General features: G+C 35.9%; 2 protein-coding genes across 2 annotated transcripts in view; one reads left to right on the top strand and one right to left on the bottom strand.

Moving 5' to 3' along the window:
* The window catches only part of INSYN2B (inhibitory synaptic factor family member 2B), a 34,361-nt gene extending 15,386 nt beyond the window's left edge, over window positions 1-18,975 (bottom strand). Inside the window, exons 1-2 of the mRNA XM_070934067.1 lie at window positions 17,633-18,975; window positions 10,849-10,923 (exon numbers count right to left, since the gene is read on the bottom strand). Of these exons, the coding sequence (XP_070790168.1) occupies window positions 10,849-10,923; window positions 17,633-18,975 (1,418 nt within the window). The remainder of the gene's footprint in view (window positions 1-10,848; window positions 10,924-17,632) is intronic.
* Window positions 1-25,058, top strand: part of DOCK2 (dedicator of cytokinesis 2) — a 314,912-nt gene that overhangs the window by 114,300 nt on the left and 175,554 nt on the right. The window lies entirely within an intron of this gene.

Raw genomic sequence — 25,058 nt, 5'->3', positions numbered from 1 at the left:
TTATTTCTAAATTCTAAATTTATATCTCATTGTTTAATAGTAAACTGCTTTTCCAGGCAGAAAAGCTATTTATAGTATTGTATTTTTATTATTCAACTAATAATAAAAATACAATAGCATAAATAATATGATAATACAAGATCTAACAGCAGAGGTAAATTTCCAGGATAGTAAATAGAAATGGCTGTCAATTATAGATTGATTGTAGACCAAATGGATCTACAGTATGTAAAAATATGGCATGAAACTGTAGTATTAACATATAAGGGACATGGTGGCTCAGTGGCTAAGATGCTGAACTTGTCGATTGAAAGGTTGACAGTTCAACGTGTCAAATCCCTAGTGCCACATAACAGGGTGAGCTCCCGTTACTTGTCCCAGCTTCTGCCAACCTAGCAGTTCGAAAGAACATAAAAAAATGCAAGTAGAAAAATAGGGACCATCTTTGGTGGGAAGGTAACAGCATTCTGTGCACCTTTGGTGTTTAGTCATGCCGGCCACATGACCATGGAGACATCTTTGGCTTTGAAATGGAGATGAGCACTGCCCCCTAGAGTCAGGATCGATTAGCACATATGTGTGAGGGGAATCTTTACCTTTACCTTTATTAACATAGGCTGTTGTTTATTTTCTATCCAGATCAGGCTGGATAGCTTGAGGCCACATAATTGTAATCCAGTTCAATCCAATCCTCCTGCAGCACTCTGCAGGTCAAAAATGGCCTGTGCAGGGGCAACACATGGCCTCCACGTGGCCTGTTTTTGGTTGGCAGAGTGTTGCTGGAGGCCGAAGAGGCTGAAAATGGGCTGCCGGGGGCTGCACATGTCCCACCATGGCCTGTTTTGGCTGGCAGAGGCACCACAGGCTAGATCTATGATTTCCAGAGTGGCCCCACAGGCTAGATTTAAGCACCCCATGGGCCAGATTCAGCCTGTGGGCCTTGAGTTTGACACTCCTGCTCTACAAGATCTGCTTTGTGAGGCACAAAGACTCATGTTTGTGTGCACACACAAATGCATGCACAGAGAATTTTTTTTTTAAATGATTTATTTATAATCAGAAACAAAAGCCATTACCAGATGAGAATAAATAATACAGTCAGGTCCATAAATATTGGGACATCGACACAATTCTAACATCTTTGGCTCTATACACCACCACAATGGAGTTGGAATGAAACAAACACAATGTGCGTTAACTGCAGACTGTCAGCTTTAATTTGAGGGTTTGTACATCCAACTCAGGTGAACGGTGTAGGACTTACAGCAGTTTGTATATGTGCCTCCCACTTGTTAAGGGACCAAAAGTAATGGGACAATTGGCTTCTCAGCTGTTCCATGGCCAGGTGTGTGATATTCCCTCATTACCCCAATTACAATGTGCAGATAAAAGGCCCAGAGTTCATTTCAAGTGTGCTATTTGCATTTGGAATCTGTTGCTGTCAACTCTCAAGATGAGATCCAAAGAGCTGTCACTATCAGTGAAGCAAGCCACCATTAGGCTGAAGAAACAAAACAAACCCATCAGAGAGATAGCAAGAACATTAGGCATGGCCAAAACAACTTGAAACATTGAATGTTTGAAACATTCTCAAAAAGAAGGAATGCACCGGTGAGCTCAGCAACACCAAAAGACCTGGGAGACCATGGAAAACAAGTGTGGTGGATGACCGAAGAATTCTTTCCCTGGTGAAGAAAACACCCTTCACAACAGTTGGCCAGATCAAGAACACTCTCCAGGAGGTAGGTGTATGTGTGTCAAAGTCAACAGTCAAGAGAAGACTTCACCAGAGTGAATACAGAGGGTTCACCACAAGATGTAAACCATTGGTGAGCCTCAAAAACAGGAAGGCCAGATTAGAGTTTGCCAAACAACATCTAACAAAGCCTTCACAGTTCTGGAACAAGATCCTATGGACAGATGAGACCAAGATCAACTTGTACCAGAGTGATGGGAAGAGAAGAGTATGGAGAAGGAAAGGAACTGCTCACGATTCTAAGCATACCATCTCATCAGTGAAGCATGGTGGTGGTAGTGTCACGGCGTGGGCATGTATGGCTGCCAATGGAACTGGTTCTCTTGTATTTATTGATGATGTGACTGCTGATAAAAGCAGCAGGATGAATTCTGAAGTGTTTCGGGCAATATTATCTGCTCACATTCAGCCAAATGCTGCAGAACTCATTGGACGGCGCTTCACAGTGCAGATGGACAATGACCCAAAGCATACTGCAAAAGCAACCAAAGAGTTTTTGAAGGGACAGAAGTGGAATGTTATGCAATGGCCAAGTCAATCACCTGATCTGAATCCCATTGAGCATGCATTTCACTTGCTGAAGACAAAACTGAAGGGAAAATGCCCCAGAACAAGCAGGAACTGAAGACAGTTGTAGTAGAGGCCTGGCAGAGCATCACCAGGGATGAAACCCAGCGTCTGGTGATGTCTATGTGTTCCAGACTTCAGGCTGTGATTGACTGCAAAGGATTTGCAACCAAGTATTAAGAAGGGAAAGTTTGATTTATGATTATTATTCTGTCCCATTACTTTTGGTCCCTTAACAAGTGGGAGGCACATATGCAAACTGTTGTAAGTCGTACACCGTTCACCTGAGTTGGATGTACATACCCTCAAATTAAAGCTGACAGTCTGCAGTTAACGCACATTGTATTTGTTTCATTCCAACTCCATTGTGGTGGTGTATAGAGCCAAAGATGTTAGAATTGTGTCGATGTCCCAATATTTATGGACCTGACTGTATAAAATAAATGTAACATGCACATGCTATTCCTTGTCATTTCTTTTCTTACTAAGATTCAGTTTTATTTTTTATACACCTTTCACCATTTGTTTCCAGCTTGTTTGCAAAAGAGTTGTTTCAGGTTTTTTTTTTTAAATCATAATGATCTCAAATCAGCTGTCATTTCCCCAGTGCTACTTTATTTTACTTTATTACTACCTAGGTTGTTGTTTAAAGTTTCTTGCCATTATTTTTCTTTCTGGACATTTTCATATTGTTTTTTTTTCCTTCTAATTTCTCATTATCATACATTTATCAGTGTAAGTTTTTAGAAATAAAGATTTCTACATCATTTATTCCTGTTTTCTCACTCTTAGGTCACATTTGCAAGTCTCCAGGTTATATTAGTCTAAAGGCTGTGGCTCTTCCCTTTATGGCCATGCAAATATCAGATTTATTATTATTCATAAATAACTGACAGGTCTACATTAGTGAACCTACTCTATTAAATGTAAGAATATAAAACAGAAAGTAGTAGAAAGTAGTCCAGTTTCAAAAGTTATTTTAATTAATAATGAAACATTTCTCATTAAATATGAATCTTATAAAATTAATTTTATAAGCAGATACTGACTTACCTTGACTATAAACTGTAAATATGAAAGTAAGAACTGTATAATAAATGATATCATATCTTGGATTTTAATATTGGATTTTTAAACATTCATCATTAAAATTACTAAGCTGAATATTGTGTAGGTAGAACATTGGTTATGTTAGAACATTGATAGAAAGCTAAATAATGATCTAGTATTACAGAAATTAGTTTAATTTATATTTATATTCAAATACAACTTTGTCTCTGTAGAACATACTACAAGCAGAAATGTTAAGCATCTTCTGGTAGGTTGAAGTAAATTACAATTTGATATTACACCAAAAAGGACAATTTAATTTAAATTATGTTTATTACAACAAGCCTATATAAAAATGGTTGATTCTAATATTTTTCAATAAAACACAATTTAAGCTATCTCTAGGTTTTATTCAGATGTCTGAAAAAACTGTGGCCAGATTAATCCACAAATCAATATATTAAAAACTCATCTATAAATATGTTCCAAAGAAAGAAAAGATTGGGTGGTATCTTTAAAACTTGAGTTTAAAAAAAAGTATTGAAACACTAAATAGGTTTAGCATTATATCAAAATCAGATCATTAAACTTAAAATTGCTATGTTATATATAAGAGCATGCATATGAAATCTATCCAGATTATTTGCTTTATAGATTACAAGAAAATATTACTCATTTATACATTATAACAAACTATTGCTTATTGACGCTTGGTTGGATTAACACCATAAGACACCTAGTGTTGTACATGAACTGGTTGAAAAGAATTTTTTTGACTCAGTTCAACTAATTAAGGTCAGCCAAAGAAGAAGAAGAATCTTCTAGAAGTTTAGCCAAGGATCTACTGAATAACGTTGCTTGGATTTGCTTGGACCTATATGCTGGTTGGGCAGATCCTAGGGAATTGATTGAAGTACAGACTTGCTTAATTATCTGAGAAGAGTTTCAACCTGTTGGACTTGGAGTAATGGACAGGATCATTAGGGCCATGAGTACTGTAGTGGACAAAAAAGCTCTACAGAGAATAATTAAAACTGCCCAGGATATCATCAGACTCGAGGTACCAGCCCTGGACGACATCTTCGAATCTCACTGTTTGAGAAAGTTGCATAACATTCTCAGAAACTCTTCACATCCTGTTTACAATCTTTTTGGACTGTTGCCTTCTGGCAGAAGATACAGAACAATTAAAACTTGGACCACACGTTTTCTGAATAGTTTTTATCCCAGAGCTATAATTGCACTCAACAATGAACTAAAGGGCCACCATCAGTGAGCTGTTGGACAGCATTACTTGGTCTGTTGTGCTGATGTTTGGTTGGTTTAGGGTGGGGAATAGTGCTGGGTGGGAGTGTGTTTGTGGATTGTTATGTGTGTTGGACCTGGTCTTTGGGTGTTAAGTTAATTTCGTTGTATGGGTATACTGTGTATGTATATACAATGACAATAAAGTTATTATTCTGTCATCTGTGTTTTTAAATCCATATTCCTCCTGGTTGATTGATGCCTCCTAGGAGGTGCCATGTGGTTGGATCCAGTTGGATCCAAGCTGTAATGAATCCTTCTTCTTCTTCTTCTTTTTTTTTTTTGGAAAGGGAAGGCTTCACCTGCTTTGAAAGAGGCAGTGGACTGCTACTCCTGAAGAAGCCATGCCTGGATTCAATATTACTGGACAATTTTTGTCCAATCTTCCTTTTTACGGTGAAGGTTTCTGAAAGGATGCATGGCTTCCAGCTTCAAAAGCACCTGAAGGAAAGAGATTATTTGGACACTTTATATTGTGGTTTCAAGTGGTTGTAGCACTGAGACAGCATTGCTTGTGGTTGTGGATGAATGTAGGATTGGGCAGTATGGCCTTCCTGGAATTTCCATTGGCATTTAATACCATTGGATATTAGAGAATTATTGAATGCTGGTATCCTTTTGTAGCAGTGTATAGGATTGGAAATTGGAGATACACATGGTTTTACTCCTTCCTTGAGACCAATTCTAATTGGTGTTATACAAGAATTGGTCTGATACTAGATTGCTATGTTGGGGGGAGGGGTGGTTTTAGGGTTTGTCTTTCTCTTCACTCCAATTTAGCAACCACACAAAGCTGTTGGATGAAGTCATAATTGTCACAAAGTGAAGTGTCATTAGTATGCTGATATACCCAGTTGTACATGTGTTTCCCAGTGAAATAGTGCCTTTTTGTTGCACCCAAAACACATGCTTTCTTTATTGTGGTGCCCGCCCTATGATTAGACTCCCTCTGGAGATCCAGGTGGCTCTAACTTTGTTGCTCTTCTGGAAGGCTATAAAACCTTCCAGATAAAAATAGTTTGTTTGTAGTGCATGATACAGGCAAGTCTGCTAGTGAAGTTAATTTGTGAGATGCTTTAGCTTTTGTATTTTGTATGAGAAAGAAAGAGAGAAAGAGAAAAGAGAGAGAAAGAAAGAGAGAAAGAGAAAGAAAGAAAGAAAGAAGGAAGGAAGGAAGGAAGGAAGGAAGGAAGGAAGGAAGGAAGGAAGGAAGGAAGGAAACAAAGATTTTCACATCTGACATACTGATCCAGAGTTGGCGCCACAGATCTATATCTACATTTTGTGGCCTACTCCAAGTGTTCTAAACTGAGTCAGTAAAACTTTTAACTCTGCTATGGCAATGTAGAAAATTCTGCAAGAACCAACCTACACTGTGTATTCCTGTACCATAGAGTGGGTGGTTTCCCATTGTTGGGAACCTTTTTCCATGTCCTCAATTCTTTGTCCTCCCTTCTGAAATTAAAACATCATGGTGTTTTGTCACCATTTCAGAAGATTGAACATGAACACAGAACAGCTTTTTGTGGCTGCAAACACACACAGTGAGGCATGTGCTGAATGCTAATATATGTACTCCCCCATTGGTCAAATCATGAATCCTTTGTGTGACAAGGATGACAACAGTGAGGACAGTTGTGTGGGCTGTATGAAAATGTTTCTGAAGCCTTTGTGGGGAAATGAAACCAGTAATTGTGTGGATATGCCACCTAAATAGATAGCTTTCGCCAATTTGTATCCGTAAACTCATATTGCGTCAATTGCTGTTATTAAAAGTGATTTCATCTGTCCTCAAACTGGATCCTTGGGTGAAATTTTACACGGCGTAGTATCTGCAACTTATGCAACCAAAGATGATTTTGCTTCAATAGAGCCTAGTTACTTCTGTGCTCGCTGATAGTTTTACATCCACATGAAATGCAAATGTGAGATTTTTCTTTTTTAAAAAAATGCAATAATATGAGCTCTCTTGAAAGAACTGGATTCTGAGAGGCAAAGGGTCTATTAAAGCCCAAACTGAGAGATGTTAACCATACACACATTAGTTTCTACCCCACAATATTGGCAACCATGTTATTCAAAGCCAGCAAAGTACCTTGAGCAGCTCAGTTTCTCCAGAATGCCCTCAGGGCATTTAAACTCATCCAATTTAATATTCTTCCTTCAGGAGTAGTAAAAGGAAGATTCAAAAATATCTCTTAAAGTAATAGAAGCTGTCCTTGTGGTTCAGATGGCAATGAAACACTCCATCCTTATACTTTTTTATAAAGATAATCATAACAATATATTGTTTCTGATTAGAAAAACTCCGGATGTCCTGAAGATATCTATATTAGTACTTCTGAACAACCAAGAATGAAATATACACAAATATGCTCCTCTGTAAGTTCATCTGCCAATTTATAGCCAGGTAGTTTATGGTTGTGCTTGTACTAGATATTATGCTAAGACTCCTGCTAGGGACTCTTTTATTGTAAGTTATGTGTGCCTTTCAGCTGTTTCCATGAATTTTGGTTTGTAAATGTAACGTTCTGTCTATTGATGCGACTATGAATTTCTTCTGTGGATACATGGAGTATCTAAATGTGAGGAATATTCAGTCTGATGTTCTATGAAATTTTTCAGCATCTATATCTATGTATATACAACTAAAGAAAATTTGGAGTTTCCTATTCTTCCTGCCAACAATGGAAGGGAATGATTTCTACTATCCTTTTCTGCCTCCTGTGTGCTCTGACAGATAAATCTATTTTGATTCATGAATTCCTTTGCAAATTGCCTACCTGATACATTTGCATTAAAGTACAAACTAAATATATTTCATTCCTGCCTCTATTTAGGGTATGCATTTGTCCAATTTTAGTTCATAAACATACTGTCCAACTCTTATGACAGGTATGTCTACATTTCAAGAAGGTTATGAAAAGAAAAAACATCAGACTCGAAGGAATATAAAACATGCATGAGATTATTATTCTCGTTTATTTCATTTCTATATTGATCCTTTTCTTCTAAGGGAAATTTGAGATTAGTATGAAAATATAGAGGATCAGGTGATGCTTGTTGTTTTAGTGTAGCAATAATCAATGCAGTTTCTTTGGAAAAAAGGATACGTGGTTCTAAAAAGTGAATCTGAAATACATTGCACAGCCAGATTAAACAATTATATTTTTGTCCTCAGTAGGACACACACTACAAACTGCAAATATATATTTGTGTTTATATGTTCTCCAATAAACTGGCAGAGAAACCACTGTCAGATATATTAATTGAAGTGGGATTCCAGAGTGACGGATCTTCTTTCTTTCCTAATACAGAACATTTTCTACCAAAAAGGGGTTTCACTTATCAGCCTGATTTTGGGTGATTGATGAATTATTTGTTCAAGTAGTTTGTTCCTGCATTCATATTAGTAACATGACAATAGTAATTTGAGAATCAGGATTCCATGGACCATGGAATAATTATAACTGTTTCACAACATGCATGCTTCCTTAATGAATTTTAATTCTTAAACTGCATCTTATATTGCAATTTAAGTATTAATTTAGACATCAAAGCAAAGCATGCTCTCTATTGGGATGGTGGTACATTTTTAAAAATGGCCATCTGAGAGCCAAGTGAAGAAGCATCTCATGTAGAATGGCTAAATTTGAAAGATAATTTATAACTCAGTTCTCACAGCATCCACATGGGGGCAAATACAGAGTCAGATTGATGAAAATAAAGGTGTTACTATTTGAGTCCCAGTCCTTTTTCTTTATACAGTATGTCCCAATGTTGTACTCAGGCCCCAAAAAGGGAGCAAAATAACGAGCTCAGTCTTGTATGTGCTGTTACTTAAATACATGAGACTGCAGTCCTAATCTCACAATTTCACACTGAGAATTCAAATAACTTTATCCTATTACACTGATATCTTCCTTATGAATATATGTCAAGGCAGAGGAAATGGAGCAGGGCTACAGCATGTTCTCCTAAATTTATAGTGCATTTTTATCATTCAAAGGACATTTGGGAGAAGAACAATAAAAGTTTGACTATGTCTCTGGTATTTCTCTTGCGTGGCCATCATTTTTAAAGCCTAGAAATATTATTTATACTTGAAGTTTATCACTTGTGCTTATGATGTAGCATCTTTCCCAAAAGGTATTTCAGGGAAAATGATGGCCTTTTGATATGCATCAGCAGCTAACAATCACAAATAACAGCAACATCAACATTCTTGGGACAAATGGGATTTTAACGGGCTTCCTTCAAGTCAACTAGCCTTCCTTTAAAGAAGAATTAATCATTTCCCACATCCAGTAACTCACCTGGTCTAGCGAACATAAATAACTAGGAGAATTTGGGATTAATTTCCCTTTTCAGGTTTTAAAAGTTCACTAATCCTTGATTTTTATTGACTTTAATCCTGTAAACCATCGAAGATACTTTGGTAAATCGTCTCTCTTAAACTCTCCTAAATAAACATGAAAGAATACCTTTTAGATTTAATTGGAGACTAAAGATCAAAAGAAACCCTAGATAGCATGATAAGACATCCCAATTTTTATTATGCTAAATCTGTTTGATAGTTTAATGTGCTTTGATGCACTCCAAATATGTTAGACTGGATTCCCATTCAGCCTAATTGTGGAAGGCTAATTTAATTAATGTAACTGAGGTAAAAAATCTGCTGTGTTTATAGCATCATATACCCTCAAACTGATCATACAGTTAATTTTTGGCTAGACTTTACTTTGCTTTACTTTAAATTTCCACATAACCTGCTTTCTTTTCAACAGTGCATAACCAGTAACTATCAATTTATTTGCATAGTTACTTTCTTTCTTTTCAGTTTTAACTACTTACCAATGTATGAGTAGACCTGCCCTTTATTCCATTAATTTCCTTTACAAAGTTTGAAATTTTGTGAAAGACACAGTTGGTTTGGTTTTACTAAGCCAACTGTGCCTTTGTCAAGAATTGCCAAATTGTGGAATTTCAGGAAAATAATATTTGCTCAATTATATGCTTGATGACGCCCTGAATTAATTAATATGAAGTCAATATTTTCTATATATTTTTTTGAAGAAGGTTATTATTTATATTTGGTGCATATATTGCTATCAAAAGTATTTGTTTAAAGTTAATTTTTATTTTCACCATCAGAATCCTGCCATCTTCATCCTCAAAAAGTAATTTAGGTTCTAATTTTTCTTTGATATACAATGCCACTCCTCTTTTGCTTAATTATAAACTCTGTTAGAAGAATGGCCGTACTTAAACTTCAGCTTTCCCTAATTGACTGCTGTCAGAGAGATAAAAAGCAATTTTATGAATTCTTTTATTTGTTCAATATTGGTTAATTTTCCAATCTTCTCATACAGAAATTAATATACATTACTCTTTTCTGGAATTTTTCATTTGATTTATTTAAGAACCACCATAATCCCAAAATATACAAATAAGGCATGTTTAATTGTGGTGGTAAAATCCAGCATTTTTAGATACCATGATTATATGACCTGAGTCCTACATGAAGACAAGGAAAACAGCAAAGACAAGGTTCTGTCTAGTCTAAAAATATTCCAATCATACAACCTTCATCTGTGTATTTTCTGATACTAAATGGAGTAAAACAGAGGCTTTGGATACCCGAGATTTAATTTACAGAGCTTTAAATTACTAAGTGGCTAGGTTCATATAGCATGAACAAAGTTGGTTGGTTATGAATTAGTGCAACCAAGCCAACGGTGCCTTTATTATCGAGCCCATAGTTAAGGAATAAGTTGTGTGAACCCTGTCCTTGAATTTCTAAAGAAGAGTCAAACAAGTCATTAGTGGAACTAACCTTTTTTACACTATTATTTTGTTCTAGCAATTGTAATTCAAAAAGATTATTTTTATGAAATAGGCTGAATGTTTCCCTTAATGTTTTAAATCAGCAGCTCCTTCTTAAAAATGTCTTATAAAAAGGATTTTTTTTCTGTTTCTTTTCCCCCCTTCCTAAGTTTTGTCCACACTATAATTATGTGAAATCAATGGCACTTAATCATTGGCTTCAGCCACAAACAGATTGGATCATTTGCTGCCTTTAAGATTGTAGCACAATACCCGTGAATGGAATACTTAATAATAGAGCATCTTGAAACAGATACATACAATTACCCATTGATAGGAGGTACCTGTAAATGATACATGCGGTGTTCTGGCAAGTGCTGCAATTGTTGAGATCTTGACCAGTGCGATAGAAGTTCCGTCTGCAATAAACAATAGTTGCCATGATTTATTTATCAAATCAGCAACTCTACATTTATTTCCTTGATGTTCTATGCTCACTTTCTTCTATAAATATTAAATTTATTACAACAATTTTGGTTTTAGTTTGGCAAAGGTTAATTGCAAGTCTAATTTTGGTGGGAATAAGCTCACAAAAGAAAATGGGGATATCCTTCCAAGAAAATCTGCATTGGATTCTGTTATCATTTACAGTACCAGGGAGGATATTCAGATGGTCACTTTCACTGACATGGAAGAAGTCTCGACCGACTCTTAAAATATATCTGATGGGGAAGAGCTAGGCATAAACCAATGGTACATTATCTTTTTATAGTACCGGTAGTCCTTGATTTACAACACTTCATTTAGTGACCATTTGAAGTTACAACAGCACTGAAAAAAGTGACTTATCCCTGTTTTTCCCATTTACAACCATTGCAGCATTCCTGTGGTCATGTGATAAAAATTTAAGGCCTTGGCAACTGACACATATTTATGATGGTTGCAGTGTCCCGAGGTCATGCGATAGCAATAGCAATAGTACTTAGACTTATGTACCGCTTCACAGTGCTTTACAGCCCTCTCTAAGCTGTTTACAGAGTCAGCATATTTCCCCCAACAATCTAGGTCCTCATTTTACCCACCTTGGAAGGATGGAAGGCTGAGTCAACCTTGAGCCTGGTGAGATTTGAGCTGCTGAACTGCAGCTAGCAGTCAGCTGAAGTATCCTTCAGTACTGCACTCTAACCACTGCGCCATCTCGGCGATCACCTTTTGCGACCTTTTGACAAGCAAAGTCCATGGGGGAAGCCATATTCACTTTAACAACTGTGTTAGTAACTTAACAGTTGCAGTGATTCACTTAACCACTGTGGCAAGATAGGTTGTAAAATGGGGCAAAATTCACTTAACAACTGTCTTGCTTAGCAACATAAATTTTGGGCTCAATTGTGGTTAGAAGTCAAGGACTAATTGTCATAACTGGAATAAAGTGTGGCTAATATTATGCAATTGTCATCTGTTGCTAACTTCTTTTGTTAGGTTTTTACAGGAGCACTTGAGATGCTTTAAGCATAAATGCAATTATTTACTAATTTGTCTATTATTCATTCATTCTCATCAGATGATTTAGAGTGGCTGCTTTGCTTTGAGAAGTGGCTGGTTCTCTGAAGGTATTTGTTTAGCACAACTCTCAGTAGACATTGTGACTGCATATAAGAGCCTCGGTGATGCAGATTAAAGTGCTGTTAAATGCTAGCACTTCGCTGCCAGCTGCCTGCAAGTACTGCAAGTTCGAATCTCACTAGGCTCAAGGTTGACTCAGCCTTCCATCCTTTCGGGGTTAGTAAATTGAGGACCCGGATTGTGGGGGCAATAAGCCAACTTTGTATAGAACAACACCGCTTAGGGGAGCCTGAAAGCCCTAATAAGCAGGTATATACAAAAAAGTATGCAGGCTATTGCTATAATGCATTGTAAGCTGCCCTGACTCTACGGAGAAGGGGGGCATATAAATTGGACTAATAAATAAATAAATAAAATATATGTTGGGATAAAAATAAGCTCTTGAAATTCATATGAAGCACAGATTAATAGTGACAATTCAAAAAAAAAAAAAACCCACTTAGGGGAATGCTAAAGATCCATGGGTTTCTTCTGTTTATACATTTACTGCATCATTTTCTGTTCCATAATCTTCCTAATTCGTACAATTTTTATTTGGAACATAAATAAACATCTTAAATTTTTCAAGATGGCACATTTTTATTTTAGTAATATATTTGCTGCTAGTGGACCATATTATTACAATCCAGTTCTAGTAGACATAATTTTAGGGAATAATCAAGGCTGATTATTCATCAAATCAAGGCACACATTCATCAAAATCAAGAATCATAGCAATAGCAATAGCACATAGTCCTATATATCGCTTCACAGTGCTTTACAGCCCTCTCTACAGTAAGTGGTTTACAGAGTCAGCCTATTGCCCCCAACAATCTGGGTCCTCATTTTACCCACCTCGGAAGGATGGAAGGCTGAGTCAACTTTGAGTTGGTGAGACTTGAACTGCCAAACTGCAGCTAGCAGTCAGCTGAAGTATCCTTCAGTACTGCACTCTAACCACTGCACCACCATGGCTCATCATCATGGAGAAAGGCCTCTTTACAAAGAAATGACCTCCATGTGAAATGACTTTAGTGGGATTCTCAGCCTGAAGAATAATAATTAGCCAGGAGTTGTTGACTGATTATTCAGCCTCAAATGAATTCCAGACTGCTTTCTGAGGAACTCATCTTACTCCTTTTCTAATAGAATAGTTTTGTGCTACCATAAAACCAGTTTTCATGAAACTGAAGTGTTGAGCTTGACTCTTTGTGACTACTGGACATGTATGTGTTGTTTTCCTTTTGACAAAGCAGAGGTTGTCTGACATTGCCATCTGAGCTTTTCCAAAAAAAATGTTGTTTCCCAGACTAGTTTAAGTCCTAGGATTCTTTAATGAACTCCTGTCTGTGTGCTAACTAAATTTGATCCTGCTTGATTTTTTGTACACTGGCCAAGTTCTGCTGGTCCTCTTGTAATGCTTTTGGATTACACTAGTGGTGAAATCCTCAGTGGTTTGCCACCGGTTCGCTGCCCGTGCATGTGCGGTGCATGCCAAAGCACATTGAGCATGCACAATGTGCACCAAATGCATGCTGCACATGCATGTGTAGCGCATGCCAAACATGCACTTTGTGTGGAAAAAGGACATTTAACAAGGTAAGTAGAATAGTGAGGGGGGAGGAACAGCTGTGCCACACTATTTAGATTCGCTAGAAAGCAGGATTTCCTGCTTTCTAGCAAATATAAATTGCATGGCACAGCTGATTGTTGGAAATACCGGTTTGGACCAACTGGTAGCTTTTTTTTTACTACCGTTTTGCTGAACCCATAGCTTTTATCACTACCAGTTCAGCACTGGATTACAATGCTATAACATTGTTAAAAAGACTCCAAGAGAATCTCTCTCTCTCTCTCTCTCTCTCTCTCTCTCTGTGTGTGTGTGTGTGTGTGTGTGTGTGTGTGTGTGTGTGTGTGTGTGTGAGAGAGAGAGAGAGAGAGAGAGAGAGATGAGAGAGAGAGGAGAGAGAGAGAGAGAGAGAGAGAGAGAGAGAGAGATATGCTATTGAATCAGTGTTGATTCCTGGCAACTGGCTGAACTAGTTTCTGTACTTTTCTGGGCAAGATTTCAGAAATAGCTTGCCACCCGCCTGCTTCCTAGGGCTGTCATTGGCCCAACATCGGCCTGCTGGTTTTGTAACTAAGGCAATCGGAGCTAGAAATCACAGTCTCCCGGTTTCTAGTCTGAAGGCTTCACCACTACACCAAATTGTCTCTTGAATACCTAACTAAGGAAACAGACATTTATAGCATAATAAGAGAAACTGTTATTTGTGCTGAAGATCTCTCTCTCTCTCTCTCTCTCTCTCTCTCTCTCTCTCTCTCTCTCTCTCTCTTCACTACTAGTTTGGAACTGTGAGTGCACATCCGCACTTGCTTCAGTCGCAAGCAGCGCTTCTGTGCATGCACAGAGCATCCATGCTGACATCTGGGTGGGTGAGCAGAGCCTTCTGCACCACCACAACAGGTTCACCTGAACTGGGGTGAACTGGTAGAAACCCACCACTGCTATCTATCTATCTATCTATCTATCTATCTATCTATCTATCTATCTATCTATCAATCTTCTTTCTTTCTTTCTTTCTTTCTTTCTTTCTTTTTTTTTTCTTTCTTTTCTCTTCTCTCTCTCTCTCTCTCTCTCTCTCCTCTCTCTCTCTCTCTCTCTCTCTCTCTGTTGTGGTATATTTTGGTGACTTTCCCTTCCCCTTTGTGTCATTCTATAATTATTGTGCACATGAAGATAAACAAAAATGCATATACACATATTCAGCACTAAGGGAAAATCTAGTTCAGTAAATAAATGCTTCCTTTATTCATAAAACAACAGATGAGAGTTCCAAGAATACATGAGGGACAAAGCATTAATTCTTAAAGAACGAGTATATTATCTATGAGACCAAGTTGGCTTTGGACCATTGTTGAAGTATTTCATTTTCCTGTGTGATTTAGGCTTGTTTCTAGCCAAGTGAAATAAATATTTTAATTACAGTAGCATAAGCTTATGACAATGTAAGAATGGTTGTTGTATTTTTCCTCTGCAAAGGATCTTTTTTACTTAAGGAATCTAAAAACTGTTAACATTATGACTGCATCAGTGAAGACTGAAGTTGGCAAACACATTTTAGAGCTATTATGGAATTTCACTAGTTCTTAAAGACTATTGAAGCATTGCTGGTCCTGAACTTACGCAATTAGAACTGCAGTAAACCTTGCCTTTCACACTAATGAATCATTTTATGGCTATTAAGTTCCTCTCATAGATACAGAAATTGGAACCGATATTGTTTGTGCATTTCAGGTTGTAATTGCTTTGGCAGTATTTTTAACATTCAGAGCAAATATCACGCTTCCACACCTTGTACCTCAAGTGCATCTAAATACAGATGATCTAAATGAGATGAATTCACAGAAATTCATATTACGGAAAGGGGACCCATAGCCAAATACACTGGGATGAATGAAATTAAGTTAGACTTGGAGTATACTCGAGGTAAGAATTGCACAAAAGCAAAATATAAATTGTTTAATAATGTAATTTTTTCCCAGTGGTTTTAAATATTTCAAACATTTCAACTTTATTAAATATTTAAAAAAACCATACTTGTAGGAAATACAAATTTAATGTTGATTGATTAGGAAAGTTAAAAAAAAAAAAAGGAACCAGTTTTGCTTCTTGTTGAATATGTAGGACATGGGTTTTTTTAAAATGTCCCTATAATGAAGGGGGTTAGTGTAAATGTTTCTGGCTGAGTGGAACAAATATGTTAATTGCAGTAGCATGACAGCCAATGAGCATGAAGTAGTTTATTATAATAGAAGCAGTCTGAAAATTAGGGGGTACTATGACATTCACAATAATTAGGGAATTTCTATAATGTTTCCCTACAGTGAATTACACTCCTTCTGTTAAACATGGCTCTTGTTCTGTCTGGACCAAGCAGACTGTTGCCCTTGTCCAATCAGAATATCACAATTTGGCAATGAGCAGGAAGTTGGGCCTGTTGAAGAGTTACTGCTATGAAAGCCTAGCAAATGACTCAGATTTGCTCACATCACTCCTGAGTTTGAGATGTAAATTATTTTCATTTTTAGTTTACACCTTTCTCTTTTATGTGATTTTATTCATGTGATTTATTTAATTTTTACTCTTCTTATTTGGTACATTTTATTTGAGACAACATATTATATTTTGGGATATGGGATAAATCATTCGCAGTTATTTAAAAAGTTTCTCTTCCATTTCTTTTGTACAGCATCAGTGCTCTCCAATTTTTGAGAGGTTCTTTGAAAAAAATATCTTTAAAAATTGGTAAAATGAGTTCCATCCATTTACGGTGATCATTTGATTGAGTAGCTTGCTTTCTAGAAGTTCCATTTCAAAGTAAGTTTTTATCATTAAAAAGCTGGTATCTTTAAAGGGATAGGTTACTGGTCCATCAGTATATGCATCCTTAAGAAAAGTAAACCAATTTAATCTTTGCAGCACTCACATATTTAATCCCATAATTCTTGATTTTAGAATCAATGGGGGTTTCCTGAGATAGCAGCAAATAATACTATGTGTGAAAGCATATTTATATCCTGTAATAATGATATTCTAACTTGAAATGTTAGAAATGTTTTTTGTTAGATCCACATAAAAGGACCACGAGTCCTAACCAAATCCAGTTATTTTTTTTTTCATAAAAAGAGGTATAAAATATACTCTTCTTTTGGTAGCTTTGTAAGTGGGCAGTAATCAAAGGATAATACTTTTTGTAAGGAAAAAGGTTTCACGGAGTTCTATGTCCTAGCATAACAGTTCCCTACTTAAAGTTGTAAGTACTTACAGCCAGTAGAATTTAATAATATGTATATCAAGAAAAATGAATATAAGTCAGAAAGGTAGTGGTTATATATAAAACATCACTTCTAATTTAAATTCTTAGATTCAGTTTGATATATGTATGTATGTATGTACATATGTATGTATATGTATGTATATATGAAATTATGGTTATATATGTGGTTATTTAAAAAGAAGACAGCAGTAAAAAGAATTTACTACTACAAAATTTACAGGATGATCTTGAGAATTCTCTTTTCCTTTTACCAGTTTATTCAGTAGCTGATGAAACTTTTTTTAAAAAAAAAAACATTGGGGGGCAGATGTTTTTAATACGTTTTTGCCAACAAATCAGATTTGTGCTAGTCCGATGTATAATTTAACACTATTTGAATCAGAACGAAAGAGCGCAGGAGAATGAAACCTTCTTAGACTAGCAAAATTTTAGCATCTCAGCTTTACTTTAACATTGATAACTCTTACCAAAAACATTGCATAAAATTTAGGCTGAAAAGGCAGCTGAAAAGATTATTGAATAAAATTTACAATGAAGAAAAAGCAGTGTAGAAATAGCATAGAAAATGTGGTTTTTCTAAACAACTGTTTTCCTAAGAATATACATGAGAGTCAAATGTAAAGCAAATAATGTACTCTATAGTTAGTTTGAATAAAGTAATTGTAAATATAAGATCACAACATACCCTTCATTGAGGGCTCTGGCCTTTTCCATGTCTTGAATTACATTCAAGAGGACTTTAATCTTCTCCTGGTTTGACAGCAAAGATTCCTCCACGGACTGAAGTCTGCCTTGTAGGGCACAGAGTTCACTGTGTGCCAAATGAATTTGATTAATTTCTTTAATCTCTTTCTTTTCCGATTTTGTTTCAGCCCCTGAAAGATAGGCATTTATGTGAAAGCCTTCTAAGCAGTTGTTGTACGGTGGCACTTTGGTATTAGTGGAAATGTTTTCTGTTACAGATTGACAAGAGGGAATAAGGGGTGACACACTGTTGATAGTGAATAATGTTGTTTGGTTGTCATTCATCTGTATCTTAGGGCCAGTGTCTACTTGCAGTTGTACTGACTGCTGAGGCTCTGAGAGAGAGCAGGGTAAAGGATTGTGGTGAAACTGAGACAATGGGAGAAAGTTTTCCTTAGCGCTGATGTCATTCTTAGATGGCAGCTCAGTGTAGCATTTCTCTTCACATGAATTCTGACCCATTTGCGCATCATTACAGTTCTGACTTACACAAGTCAGGTTTTCGGACTCCACTAGCACAGAACAGATTTCTTCAGATTCCCTCTTAGTGGGAGAAGGATCAGTGGAGCTCCTTAAATCCACTTGTGTGTCCGGATAAATGGAAAAATTGTCTAGTGCAGAACCCAGGTGTGCATATTCAGGGACCTGGGTAGAAACTGTGGCTGTTTCTAATATTGCGAGTTGATCAGAACCCAAATGGACAGGGCCATTGCTTTGTGCTTTAGGTATCCTTTGGAATAAAGTATTTGCTGTTGCTTTTGGCCCATCATTTAAACGCTGAGTGATACTCAAGTAAGAGAGACTAGACGAAATAATGTCCTGTTGAGAAAGATTGCCGTTGACTTGAAAAGCATATTCAGACTCTTTTGGCATTTCCGTTAGAGATTTGCTTGTTGTAATTCTTTTCTTTTTAAACACTGGAAAGTGCTTCCTGAGGCTTGGAGAAGTCTGTATGGCAATATTTTGTAATCCTTTGCAAGATGGCGACAAACAGAAGGAATCGTTTAATAAGTTATGGGCTTGGGAGGTTTGTATTTTATCCAATACAGATGGATCTTGGGTATCTCCTGCCTCTAGCTCTGATTCTACAACTGTTGGATTATCTGCTCCATCCTCTTTAAATCGGACTTGTTGAGATTTGCTCCTGCGATGGTGTGGATGTCTCTTAAAATCAACTGAATCCAGGCTGTTCCTTTTCAGGAGGACAGGTCTCACTTTGATGCCTTGCTGAGCCATTGAGTCGCAATTCAACATGTGCAGATAATAGGTTTCTTTGCGACCCATTTCATTTGGTCATTTGAACAAAACTGGGCATGAAGCCACCCAATCAAAACAGATGTATTGAGTGAATATTTTTTTTTGCTTGAATGTTTTAGTTAGCCGTTTCTCTGCTTCTTCTTTTTTTTATTACTCTTTTAGAATATTATTTATCACTTAAATAGTAAACATATATATCTGATACCTCCTATTTTGCATTTGCATAGAGTGTAAACAACAAGCATAAAAACAGTTTGTGGTATTTCCCTCCCTGATGCATAGATTTGTGAGAAAAATAGATCCGTCAATAGTAAACCATTTTTTTTCTTTTAAGTTTGTTTCCCCTTTCTGTCCCATCTTCTCACTTTTATAAATAAGTTTATTCTTAAATATCTGCACGGAAGCCAGTAAGTTGAACCCACATAAAAACAAAGCATCCAATAGGATTAACTGAAAGAAACGTATTGAAGCACTGTAGGTTCCTTGATTTGATTTGATTTATGCAGATATAAGGTTAGGTACGTCTGAATGGTTAAGATCCAAACAAAATATTTTTGGTCATTGAAGATCAGTTTTTATGGTGAAATGTACACATATGGTCTGGAAGAAAAAGAAGAAAAAATAGTCACCACTGGAGAGTCATATAAAGAATATATGTTTTTAATGTACAGTAATTAAAAGTAACATCCCATTCTTTTCCTAAATGCCCCTATGTCTCCTGTGCTGAATTTTCACTGCATATCTGATATCAGATTTAGGGATTAAATTGTTATTGCTTTCTAGGGAAAAAGAGAATGACAGCCTTTTAATAATAAATAGACTGCTCATGTAACATTGGGTTTATCCTTTACTTTTCACAATTCACCAGATACTCAAACTGTAGAAAATACAGCAATAAGTGGAAAGAAGAAAGAAATTGTTTCTTATCTACATAGGTAGAAGTATGTAGTGTTCTTGGAATCCATATTCTCCATTAAATGGTTTCAGTTTTTCTAATATTCTACATCCTCTTGGCTTTTTATTCTTAAATGCATACGTGATATCAACTAAATTACTGCCTAGATAGTTACAGTATGAAATTAGTTTAATTGTGGAATGTCCAAATGACCTTTCTATGTTATGCTAGGTCAACTTATATTTTTTCCATCTCTTTTACTCTTTCTTTCCTTCTTTTCTCAGAACAGATGCTTTCCTAATAAAATGTCAGAATGCTTTTCATTTTTAGGATATATAGCAGAAGTTGAAATCCTAATCTGAACTTAGTTGAAAATCATCTTGTAGGAAAATAAATAAATCTCATTTCTTTTCAGTCTACTTTTTTTTCTTTAGGATATGTAAATCCTGAAGCATTCATGATAACAAAATGCTAGTGCAGCATAGTGTCAAAGTTTTCTAGTAAAATTAAAGTGTTTTAGAAGTAAAATAAGAAAATAATTGTTACTCCTTGAGGAACATCACACTTCTGTCTTTCTCTTTCTCTCCATCCCTCTGCCCCCAAAGCAAAATAAAATTACAACGTTTGGTCATGAAACATGAAGATATCTAAGGAAATGTTGGTATGGTCTATGAGAGGCATTAGACAACATTGCTATCAGGCACATGGCCACTCCCACCCCAATATTCTTGAAATACATTCAAAGCAAGATCACTTTACTAAATCTTCCTAGGATGGATTATGAGCCATTTCTGGATCTGTTTTGTGCAAAGGTTCATGTCTAACACCAGGAAGGTCTTATGGGTAGATGAGCTGCAATCTTGATTGTTAACGTCTTTAGGTGAGACCTTCATACTTTTGTCCAATTCCCTCATTTGGTCAGGAAGGAACTAAAGGAAGGTACAGGGAAGAAGGAAGTGAGAAGGAGAAAGCGGGATAAATTCCTTTATGCTCTGTAAATTAAAACTGAACATCTAAATATCGTATGTTTCTTCTCTGAGAGTATTTCTCTTATCATATTTGAAATTTTCTGAATGTTCATGTATGTTATTCGGTACTTTTCATCTTCCTTTTCTTTTCCAAATTTTAAAAACAAAGTCTCTCTGTATAAATATGTACATTGGCTATTGAATCATTGAACTAATGATGAGAGCAATGAAATGCTCTTGATTTCTTAGTTCCAATGATTTCAGATTGTAGCTTTTTTAAAAGCTGTAATACCTGTAAAAGAAGTTATAACCTCGCCTTTCATGTAATTTTTGTACAAATTTATTTCCATACTTTTTAATGTAAAACAAAGATGTTTGTGCTTGCAAAACCTCTGCTTGACTGGGTACAAACAAACCATATTGATTCATTAAAGCTAGACAGGCAAAATTTATCATGTACATTTTGTGATTGCAGTTTTACACCAATTAGTCTGTATCTCTCATGCTTTGTGTGTATGTGTCGTGTGCTGCTGATTGGATATTTTTCATTTTGACATTAAATATGAATATAATAGCCTTTGGCTGCCAGGATTGTCCAAATTAATATAAACTAATACAATAACAGCTTAGAGACAAAAACAGTTTTACTCTTCAGCAGTTAATTGAGGGCATTATACTGCTAACTTCAAAAAGCATACCCAAGATTAAGACACAATCTTTTAATATTTTATGTCTAAAAATATTTTCTACTGTCTTCAAACTATGCAGTTTGATAATGCAATGTACAAATATATCAGTTCACAATATTGCTTCAGAAAACCTATGTATTTTATGCTTTTTTGTATTAATCACATTATCTTTGCTAATATTTATAAAACTTTTCTTTTTAGTCTGTGTTCATTTAAAATTGGCCATGTAGCCAATGCCAAACAGCCAATGATACAAACCAAAATATGGGTTTTAATGAAATACCACTGTTTACAAGTCTTCCCTGATTATGTTATTGGCATGATTAATATGCTAAAATGTGGCATGTATGCTAAATTTGTATGATTTGTATGCTAAAATTTATGATAATCAGATTTATGAGTGCCAGATTCTATGGGTAGTGCAATGAACAATGCACTCCGTACTGCCTCATCCTCTTTCTGAGCACACACATATGGTTGCTGTTTGAGAGATAATAATATTTCTCCATAATACATATCACAGTGAGTAGGTCAATGTGAGCCAAGATAAAAAAAATCTAGTATATATGAAATTTGTAATATGTAATAGAAATAGTCAAGAATTATACACATAGAACCTATAAATTGATGGTTTTAGCCCTATCATTCTTCCTGATCCATATCAACTTCTCTCTTCTTTCTATATTAAAATGTGCATTTGCTAGCTACTGTATACATTTAACATACAGTATGGGTATAGCCAACCAGCATCTTGAAGCTACTTGTGATCATATGGTCATCTGTCTCATTTCACTAACTTGCAGGAAATGAGTTCAAGGCTTTTGTAAGACAATAATGAGAAAAGGTCAGAAAAAGGCTGAAAAAGAGGGTTAGAAAGGGTTTCACAAATGGAGTAGGTGTTCTCACCAACATTTGATTCTGTGTTACCCAAAGAATCTTGTTTCAACCATTCTTAACATCTGGCTGAGGTGGATTATCCCCAATGGAATGTAGTCTTTGACAGTCAACAAACATGATGACATTCCTTGCTATACTATGACTGAAGAAACAAAACCAGGGAAGTTAAGAAGCCATCAGAAGCATTTCCCCTTTCCTCAAAAGAATTGGAGAGGTAAAGAGATAAGGCAGGAAGATAAGAACATGTTCATGTTAGTGTTGTACAAAACATTCAAAGGCCAGTGTCAGCAGTTCAATATCTATCTTCAGAGTCTTTAAGCAGCTGTATCCTCCTTAACATTTGACATGATACTTCAGCAATTTCCCAGGTCATCTCCACAGGCATGCTTCACTAGAGGTATTGTCTCATTTATTGGTAAAATCATTATTGATAAAAGCAGAAAAGCATACTATTTTTGGACTCTATCGGGGTCTACTGCCCATCTAAATGCTGTCAAGGAAAGGACCAATTTTATTTCCCACAACATGACATGTCCTTATTGACATGCCACAGAAAGATTGCACATTTTATTGATGTCATCTTCCTAATGTTTACTGCATTAGATTTACTTGACATAGTGGACTAGGTTACTTGTTGCAATAGATGGAAATATAGATCGCCATCAGTTCACTCAGCAAACCTATGTGTGGCAATTTTGATGGACTGTCTTCTTTAGAAACGTCTACTTGACAACCTAGATTTACTACTCACCCAATTTCTTCAGAATAAGCTGATCCTTTTGGGAAATCCTAAATGTGTGAGGAAAATATTTAAAAATGTCTTTTGCAGGATTGGTGAGCCACAGTAGCTGTGTTAGAATGATGAAGGCACAGCTGGGTATTTTTACTTGGAAAATATTTTAAAGCAAGGATGCTTCTACTGTGTACACAGCTAATTGTTTCCCTTCTCTCCAGAACTCAGCTGTGAATGGCTTTATTCTCAAATTCTAAACCCAAATATGACTTGTTTTGGTTTGGTTGAGAATGTATATATACCTCATATATACAGTACTTTTCCAAAGACCGTAGCAAGGTTTTAGCATTGCTATTAGATCACTGGGTTATGGTGCAGTCTCTTAAACTGCAATCCTATATGCAAATTCTAGTCAAAAGAGTGAGATAGGATTTGTTTCTGTAATCAATTAAGGTTAAAGTAGCATTTGTGCTAATTTCTGGGAAAAGTAAAGTTGTTTTCTAATCAAGCTTGGTTCCTAGTGACCTACATGGAAATATCCATGTAGAGCTTTTTTTAGCCAGACACAGAAACGTTTGCCATTGCGCTATTAGAGCAATAGAGATGGGAACAGAAGGAAGGATTGAACCTGACTGAAGAACTCTTGTTTTCCTTATCGTCCCCATTCCCTCTTGCCCTTTTCTCTGATTGGTGCAATGAGCAACCTTTTCCCAGGTTTGTTTCCCTGGGGGGCAAAAATGTTCCTGTTTATTTGCATCTATCAAAGGCTTTTCAAAGTAGCATAAATATGTCACAGTGAAAAAGAGTCTAAACTTTCTCAACATTATTTCAGATGAAAGGATACAGGAGAAATCCCCCGGGGATGAACGTGTCAAGGACATTCACCAAACTGCACCATTTCAGAGCATCATTTTTAATAATAATAATAATAATAATAATAATAATAATAATAATAATAATAATAATAATAATACTTTTATTTAAAAGTGACTGGTTTATGCTACCAAAATAATGCTCGGTTCAGCCATAATAACATTCACTGCATGGATTGTGTTACATGGATTGGTGTAACAATGCAAGGGATTTGAATTATTTATTTTATTTTATTTTTTTTACAGTTTTTAATACAGACCAAAAACTAACAAGAACTAATATTTAGAAAGAAAAAAGAAGGGGTTAAAAAAAAGAAAAGAATAAACTATAAGAAGTTACTTAGTTAACACCTTATTTCCATGCAAGGATCTCACACCTCTACAATTTTATCTTACTGACCATAGGCAGCATTTTAAGAATAGATCTTATCTGGTGGAATCACAATAGATACAGTAGCAATTGAAAAAATATAAATCAAACTTTTATAAGGGCAAGCCATGTGAATTTACAATAGCCAGATCCACTATCCAGAGCTGTGGAATATATAGGGAATTTGGAAAAAGCTTCCTGGAAAAAGGCAAAAGCAAATTTCATCAGGAGTTTGCTGGGATGTATTCAGGAAATTATCTGAATTCAACTCAATTCCAGATCACCTTTATGTGTGCATTTCGTATTAGAGAGAGAGAGAGAAGAATGGTGTTGTACTGTATTCAAGATCTGAGTATTTTAAAATAATAATCTTTATGTAGATTTAATTTAACAGAAGTATAATTTTATAAATCCTCTTTGCATACAGCCATAAATAAAGTTTTTTTTTTTTCCTTTCAGAATTTATTTTGTACGATTAGTCTAATGTTAGTTTTGGACAGTTACTCTATAGTTTATCCAGAGCATTTGGCAATATTGATCTGAATTCAGGAATCACTGTGCTACAAATATTTCAAAGAGAAATGCAAATCTCAGTGTTACTCAGAAGGGTTGTTAATTGTTGCTCTGAAGGTCCTAAGGGAAAACTATTTCTCTTTCTATTAAGGGTACCGAAAAATTTAGGCACT

Source organism: Pituophis catenifer, unplaced genomic scaffold (genome assembly GCF_029215685.1).
Source record: "Pituophis catenifer annectens isolate HBS135680 unplaced genomic scaffold, rPitCat1.0.hap2 SCAF_2, whole genome shotgun sequence".
NCBI lineage: Eukaryota > Metazoa > Chordata > Lepidosauria > Squamata > Colubridae > Pituophis > Pituophis catenifer.
The sequence above is the reverse complement of the archived record's forward strand: the minus strand, read 5'-3'. Positions and strand labels throughout refer to the sequence as shown.